The sequence below is a fragment of the Coenobita brevimanus genome, chromosome 23 (genome assembly GCF_032717465.1).
Source record: "Coenobita brevimanus isolate Jiangsu-jjx chromosome 23, ASM3271746v2, whole genome shotgun sequence".
Classification (NCBI taxonomy): domain Eukaryota; kingdom Metazoa; phylum Arthropoda; class Malacostraca; order Decapoda; family Coenobitidae; genus Coenobita; species Coenobita brevimanus.
In genome coordinates this window covers 74,053,477-74,062,218 of record NC_136976.1, presented here as the reverse complement: position 1 = coordinate 74,062,218, position 8,742 = coordinate 74,053,477, and the positions used below count along the sequence as shown (strand labels likewise).

General features: G+C 39.5%; 1 protein-coding gene across 1 annotated transcript in view; it reads right to left on the bottom strand.

Moving 5' to 3' along the window:
- Positions 1–423: 423 nt before the first annotated feature.
- LOC145392909 (nucleoredoxin-like) overlaps positions 424–8,742 on the bottom strand; it is a 164,016-nt gene continuing 155,697 nt past the window's right edge. The window contains exons 4-9 of the mRNA XM_080267196.1: positions 7,898–7,998; positions 6,345–6,540; positions 4,119–4,209; positions 3,279–3,397; positions 2,449–2,597; positions 424–493 (exon numbers count right to left, since the gene is read on the bottom strand). Of these exons, the coding sequence (XP_080123322.1) occupies positions 424–493; positions 2,449–2,597; positions 3,279–3,397; positions 4,119–4,209; positions 6,345–6,540; positions 7,898–7,998 (726 nt within the window). The remainder of the gene's footprint in view (positions 494–2,448; positions 2,598–3,278; positions 3,398–4,118; positions 4,210–6,344; positions 6,541–7,897; positions 7,999–8,742) is intronic.

Here is an 8,742-nt window from a genome sequence, read left to right as displayed (position 1 = left end):
ACTATACTATAATAAGGAAACCTAGCACTGTATCACAAATTGTCCCTTGCACTTCTAAGCACTGTTTTTAATAAACATTTGCTTAAAAAAAAAAAAAGAAAAAAAGTCAGACCTCTTTTTGCATTCTGCTAAAAAAGGAAGTCACAATAAAGTGTTAATAGAATAACAGATATAACCAAATATTAGATGAGTGTTAAAACTGAAATGTCATTCACTGACCAGTTCTCCTACTTGCTTCTTCACAGCAATATGCTAAAGCAGTTGCTAGATTCTGCCATGAAAGCCTCTCTCTATACATGTTGATTACACTATAAACAATATTTATACCACAGTTATTAATGTAATAACAATATCCTCTGCCAACGATTCAGAAGTTATCAACCAACATACTGCTTAGAATGCTACAATATAAGAGATACTATGTTAGCTGGTGTTGGTGGCAGCAGGCGTGAGAGGTCTGATGGGCAGTGGAGTCAGCTTATCATTGGTGTACCTGTAAACAAATGGCAATGATGACTCCAAGTGTGTCATCAGATTGAAGGAGTTAAGTTAAAGAAACTACAGAAACTTGTACTCAATAACAAACTGTACTGAAGAGAGATTAATACATTCTGTATTATGCAGTAAGCTTTGTGCTGTAATAAAGTACACAAAACTTATTACAGGCAGACATTATCTGCCATATCTGTGTATAAAACACTTCATAATTACTGAAAACAGCTAAGTCTAAAGAATATTAAAATGATAATTAAAATTAGATAGTACAGTACTGAAACATAATTTTTGTTTAGAAACCATCCATCCATCCATCATCCAATCCTACGTTGCCCCATGAGGAGCGTAGGAGCCCGGGGCTAGGCAGTTGGTCCTGACATTTAAGATGAGAGTCTCCACGAGTAAATGCTGACTGAGCAATCAGCAAAGAGAGTGTGTGTGTGTGTGTGTGTGTGTGTGTGTATATATATATATGTAAATGGTGCAGTTCTGCTACCCTCTCACTATAGTTAGAGTTTGCTTATTTGTAACAAAAAAATGTACAGCAGCAGCAGCAGCAGCAGCAAAGTTTTACATCACAATATCTGAAATGGGGCTACATTTCTTCTGGGAGTTTAAAATTCACTTTAATTTCATCCAGTGCTGTCTCATGCAGAAACCGCAATACATCCTACTGACATACTCCATTTGTTTTACCACTGTTTATAACTACTCCAAGACAAAATCTTTCACATGGATCACATCCAAGGTAAATAATGAAGTACAGGACAGTGGGTCATTAATTATCTGGCATAAACTTGGGAAACTGAGTTATCTAGACTGGTCATTCTTCTGAATTAGTGAAGTGCACTCTTACATAAATCATGTATAGTATCACATAAAAAATACATAGTCTGGTGGGTAAACATTAAAAATACGGAATTTTACTTCAGCAAAAATATCAATCCTTTGGTAAGCATCTGGAGAACAAACCTTCCTCCTTTATTTGATTTCTGCTGGATCCAGATGACTTTATTCAACCTCCGAGATTTTTTGGAACAGAGGTGCTAGATACAGGCTTTATCAATCCTTTTACTAAGACAGGTACAGTATTTCTAAAACTGATTAACATCATCCGAAGACAGCCGGGCACACAGGCTGTCTGAGTTTTATTGCTCCCTATAAAGCTGCTATGCTTGTTTCCTGCAATTTACAGCACCAACTGTACAGAAAAAGTTATGATTTTTGGAACATCCCTGACTTACAAAAGAATGAGTGCTGAGAGCTGTAAACAGGACAACAATAAATGATCAGGAAAGTGGTAAGGAGGATATTATTGTTTTGTAGCAAAGATAGTAACCTGTAAGTACTGAAGCTGGATGTGGTGGTAGTGGTGGTGGTAATGGGAATGGCAGTGGTTGTAAATGTGGTAGTGGCAGTAATGGCAGAGACAGTGGTAATGGTGGTAGTGGTAGTAATGGTTGTACTGGTGTAATGGTGGCAATGGTAATGGGAATGGGGATGGTAGTAGCTCTCCAAAACAAACACATGGCCATTATCATAACTGCATTTCACATACAGTACCTAACTTTAGGCCAAATTGGCTATGTTGCACTTTAAATAACGAAATCATAGTCTTGAACAGTTTCACTACATTTTGCCATGGAATAGGTCCACTTTTAATAATTTTCAAATGAGCACAAAATTGCATCCTGGAAGACAGACAGGCTAAAAGGATTGCAAACCAATACTTAAAGGGCCTTTTTTTTGTGTGTGTGTGTGTAGCTCCTGAACTTGTAAAATTTATACTGGAACCATTTACATATTACCTAAGATTCATTTCTTACTGTCATACAAAAAATTAATGTAACTTGTGCTTCTTTTGGAAAATGAGTTATGACAGCAATAAGGTCATACAAATATTATGCATTACAAGTGTGTACCATGACTTACCGTTTGATACAGAAGACTTACCGAGTGACAAAGTTGTGTACAGTGGCCGTGGAGACCTCAACACCCTCCTCTAGGAGGTACTTAGCTCCCTGTGCTGGATCTAAAATGGCCACGAGAGGCACCACATCCTCCAGGCAGGCATAGTCACGTACACTGTCCCCTACTTCATCCTGGGGATTTTGTGGCAGAGTTAGTTGAGTGACAGTGCTGTTTTATGCTGTGTAGTCTGAGCTGAATTTTATGCTTTCTAACTCAGATGGAGAAAAACGTCATGATGACAATGATGATGGTGATGATGACTAACATTAAAACTGACAGTTTAATTAAGGCTAACTTTGAGAAATTTTTATGTAAAAAAACTATAATACCAATGGCACATCCAAAATTTTTTCATATGCTTACTTGCCCAAAACTACATTCTTAACATAGTGAAGAAATAAAACTGAACTCTGTCATAAGCATCTGAAAGATTAGCTACCAAGAAAGGAACTTCAGGTTTTCAGATAACTCTTACAGGACACAATGTTTAATTTTTTCATTCATGGCATCCATATTTCTCCATTTTCTCCAGTCTATGCTGTACACAGTACTATAAACACTGCTTATCATACCATATCAACAACAACAATAAAGACTAATCATGTGGCCAATTAACCCCTTCACATATTAATTCTAATCTTACTGACTCCAGATGATCTTATTCAGCTTAAGAAAGACCTTTTTAACTGAAGGGATTAAAAACAGCCTTCATTAACCCTTTCCTTACAAGATGTCTCCAATAACTTGAATGAAATCAGATGAGGGGTACCTGTAGCAAGAGTCAAATAAAAATACACCTTGGCCTCACTCACCTCACCAGCCACAAAGAATTGCAGGGTAAGGCCACCCTCCTGTGGGTGTTCCAACAGGTACTCTTCTGCCACTGGAAGCAACACATCTCTCCCAAACTGTACTTCAGCTGCCTCTCCATCTGTGGGATTTAACACAAATAATACCAGTACCCCCAAATTTATTAAGCTTAAAGGAATAGCTATGCTGCTGTTGTGGCCCCAGGCTCATCTGAACTCAGGGTGGTGGACCAAAGGCTATAGCTGCCCTTCTCCATTAGTCCACCATCACCCTTTCAAAGGACAGGGAGGTACAGGGAGGTAAGTGAATGATGTTGGTAGAGTCAGGAAGTGGAGCTGCCCAGTTATACTGGTGCACCATATGAAGGTGGTCCTCATCAAAGGAATACACAAACAGGAAGTGAAAAGCACATTACAATATATAAAGGAAGATGAGATCCTCCTGATTCTGCTGGAAAGTATTAGCAAATGGGTTCAAAATTCAACAACACAGAGGTTGTGGCCGAGTAAACAGAGAGGCTGTCTACTGTCTGAAGTGATGACAGTTTAATCCCTGGCCTGGAGGGATCAGCTTGATTACACGAATTTCATTTAAAATGACGCTATGATCTTCCACAAGAACCACTGACATGTAATAAAATACTGTACCCTCTCTCGCACAAATACCGATGCATCGGTCCTGAATGAGACAGACAGCCTAGGTAGCTATGTACTCAGTGGTGGCAATGAACTTTACAGTGGTGACTTGTGATGGTACACAGTACATGGCAGGACTGCTAGGCCTCAGGAAGCAGACCACCAAATCTAGGTCCAGAGTCAGATAAGTAAAATATTAAAGTGTACCTGTGAAGAGGATGAGGCAAGGTGTGTCTTGAAGGCGGGACATGTGTCGAGCGGCCAGCACCTCCACGCTCTGAGATGGCCACGGGAATCTCTGAAAACAACAAGAAATGGCAGATCATCTGATTTTTCTTTTATATAAACAGCCAATGAGAAGAAGTAAGGATTCTGGGGGTCTGCAAAATGAGTGAATGAATCTGGGGCCTACTTTACTGGACATGTTGTTCATTACCGTAATTCTTCCTCTAACATATTTAAATTTTTTCTTGTTTCCTGGGCCCTACTTAACCCAACCTCTTTAAAAAAATAATAATAAATTAATAAAAATGATAGTGGTTGGTGGGGGCACTCACCATCCACTCACTTGATGTTGTGCTGCTCTTGGGTGACTGAACTTTCCTCTCATCCTTCCTTCTTTCCTTCCTTCCTTTCTGTCTTTCTTTCCTTCATTCTTTCCTCTTCCTTCTGTCTACGAGTGACTCTACACTGAATGGCAAACCAAATCATTTCCTGTACACCGGGAAACCATTTACTACACTGGGTGGTAACTATATAACCAAATCATGGTGGCTGGTAGTTTGGTGGGTAATTAAGGCACTCCAATCGGACTGAGCCTGTGCAGGTTTATGTCCATGGATGGTTGGGGTTTCTTGCTCATGTAATGTCACTTAGGGATTAGTGAGGCTGATCACTCTCATCTTAAATGTCAGGACCAACTTGCCTAGCCCAGAGCTCCTATGCTCCTCATGGGGCAACACAGGATTAGATGCTGAATGATGAATGCATGATGAATAAAAATGATGATAAACGGTCAGTCCCATACTACCTACTTTAAGGTATAAAGGCTTGAAGCAATGCTCTCACAGTCCAGTGCAGTACATTCAAGGGTAGATGATCAGCAAGGCTTTAAATGAGGAAAAACCTTCACTTATCTCTTGGGGAATGGAACCTAAGCACATGAATTATGAACATCCATCAATTTGAGAAACTGTATCCATTAGACCATCAGGTGCTTTCTCTCTCTCTCTTTTTTTTTTGACGAATGTAAAAAGGTTTGACCCCTTTACACTGTCTTAGTACTGATACTTCAAATCTGCTTACCCATCACTGAAGCTTGTACTGTATATGAGAGTGCAATTTTGAGATTAACTCCTGCAATCCAGTGACAAACAGCACTTTTGTTTTATTCTTGCTACTACCACATGATTCTACTCTACTGTATTTACTACCACATGATTCTACTCTACTGTATTTAGAACACCCCCAAGACTGAAGGAGATTGATGAAGGCTGCATCTAATCCTTTCAGTTCAGAGAGTCTTGGTTAACTTGAATGAAACAGTCAGACTAAGGAATAACAGCACAAAATATGTCATCACAATGAAGCGATTAATGTACAACATTCCATAATACTCTCTGATCCTTTTACTCTTTACTCACATGCGGCACACTACCACCTATGTTATGCAGTACCTACAGTATATTACCCCAGCAACGTAGATTCAAAACACAACATGTACAGTACTGTAAGTACAATATCTTGTACTCTGATGAAGAATAAGCAAGCATAAATAGTAAATTATTCCCCCTCAATGTTCTCTTTCCTTTGCCACACACTAAATTAAGTACAACATTTATGTACAGATAAAATACTTACTGAAGTAACAGCTCATGTTCCATACTCTACAGCACTGTTGTCAATTGTTACCTGTATTGCAGCAACAGCATATTTGAGATGTGGATCTCGAATGGCACTACTACAGTGAATATAGTGTATATAGGATACTTATATCTGAAGACTGACAAAAGTTGCATTATTGTACTGATGGCTACACTATGCACTCCCATCTTAGATCTATACTAATGAGTACACAAGACAGGAAGCAATTGTGTAACATAACTGATCAAGGTAAAGAAATCAACAGAGGGACTCCTAATTGGATTACAGCATTACTGAAATAAAGGACTAAGCAATATATCATATCTATATCATTATTTAAAGCATGATTCCTTACCATATAGGAGAGGCATGAGTACTGTAAATCACTTGCATGTTGCCCTGTCCTCTATCTTTCTTTCCATCTCACATTACTCTCACCCACATTCCATTGTCCTTTACTCTCATCCTCAATCTCCCTCTCCCCCCTCTCTCCCTTCACCTTAGCCACATACACTCTCTGCATCAATTTCTCACTCTCTATTCACTCTACACATTTTGAATGTAGCATACCACTAAGTCAGGGTCCTCAGAAAATTCAGCACGGCCATCAGTGGTAATGACGGAGTTATCTGGTGCCAGGATGACAAGGGTGGGGATACCTTTGACCTCCAGTGTGGCTGCCAGTTCCCCCCGTCCCTCCTCTTCTTCCCACGCCAGGCTGGGCCATGGCATGCTACTGTGGTAAGTCCGCCATGACTCTTCACTCCTGAAAGAACACACAGTGTTTAGAATAATAAATAAAGGTACAGTACTTTATTCCTGTGCATACTACAGTGTACAATATACAATAAAGTAGCATATACTGTTCTTTCATTGTAATTTCTTACATTATTCCATATTTATACGGTGATCTGAGCTCAGACACAAAGCCTTCATAGCTGTCTGGGCCACTTTCCAATATCATAAAATTTTGACCCAGACACAAAACCTTACATAGCTGTGTGGGTAACTTTTCAAGACCATAGGAGTCTGACCTAGATGTAGCCTTACATAGCTGTCTGGGTCCTTTTACCATATTGTGACTGGATTTAAGAGGGTTGGGCATGGGGGTGTATGGCCCCTCCCCCATTTTCAGAAGGTGGTTGTTCCACCTCTGTTGAGGTGGCTATGTTCCAGCAAGAAAGATTATCTCCTAATATATTAAAGACTCATACTGAAGGCTGTACTATGGGTCATAAAAATATCAGAGCACAATATGCATGAAACATCTGGGACCACAGTACGAAGGTCACTGAAATATTAGTGTCCAACCTACCACATGTTTGTAGCTCAGATGTCAGGAGGAGTCACATATTGCCAACTAGCATATATGCTCTTGCAAACATATAGCAAATGTTATGTTTATATAAACAAACATTGTTCATACACAATGAGATGGTAATATCAGCAGCTGTTCAGATGTTTTCAGTAGGCACCAGACCCACTGTGCACTGATACTTTTGTGACCAATAGTACATACACCTATATAAAAATGTACTGTACAGTATATGATGCCATGATCAGGTATATCTGTATGTATTAAATGTTAAAGTTCATGAGAAGCTTTAAAAACAAGATATTTTACATACTGAAACAACAGTGTGACTGTGTGGACTGTATTACCACTGATTCTTCACTGTGTACCCACATCATTTAATAACGAATAATGGCATATTAGACCTGTATGAAAATCACTTAAACTGAGGAATGTGTAAGGCAACAGTATATACAGGGTATTAAACGAAGAATAACTGTATCTGCTCTCCCCAGTCAAGAATATGTCAGTGATATTCAACCTAGTGGTCTGTACCCCTGTCAAATGATTAGCATGGTGGGCCACCAACATATTTTAACCTTCACGGAGGTAGTGGAGAGGGGCAACTTCATGCAGTGGCATCATTATAGCTGGGTGGATCTGCTCCCCAATTATACAAAAGCCCCTCAACTCCTTCCCTATCCTCTGCCAGGGGGATGGTGGACTGCAGGAGGAAGCAACTTTAGCCTTCAGTCTACCAAGTTCACATTCCAATGAACCTGTGGCTATAACTACTACTACTATAATCCTAACCTTCCAGGAGTCTTACCTGTCAGAACTGATGAATATCATACTGAAGTTTTCTTCTTTCTTCTTCATCTTGTCATAGGCTGCCACTAATTGAGGTGTGAAGGCCTTGCAAGGTGGACACTGAAATTATAAATGTACAGTATTAGCAAATTCCAGTAATAAGTCAATAAGCAAATACATGAGTGTACTGTATATGCTTAAATAAAGCTAAGTTAGCTGCTTCCTTCATACTATAGCAAACTGTTCTAATTAAAAGTAATTTGCAGCCCAACATTTGACTACAATAGAAATGACACAAAAGAGAGAATAAGCAATTTTAAGCCATAATCTTGAAACATTTATGCCACTGAAGGAACTGATACTGTGATTAGAACTGGTCAGAAATAAAGCTCTGTCTCAACCTCATCCTTCTGCATACCAGTTTCACTGCCTGGTTATATAAATATCCCTCAGCTCCCACCCTATGCACTGAAAGGAGGGTGGTAAGGTGTAGAAGGGAAACTTCACCCTGCAGTCCAATGGATTCACACTGAGATTAGCCAGACACCACAACATGAACAACAGCAACCTTCCAATATGTTTCCAGTTCCTTGTTCCCAGTAAGCTAAAAAAAAAGAAATATACCAGTAGTTCCTTGTACCTCCACAACTACAACCACACAGCTGCCACTACAACTACCCCTACTATAGGTAAAACTACCACCATAAGCATCCGAAAACTGTTGTAACAACCACACACCTACCATAGCCTACCCACTGAACGGAAAAGCAGAGGGTCAAAAAGCATACTCTTTCACAACTACCATAACAATACAAACCTAAAACCTCCATCTCCACAACTACCACCACACCCACACTATCATCA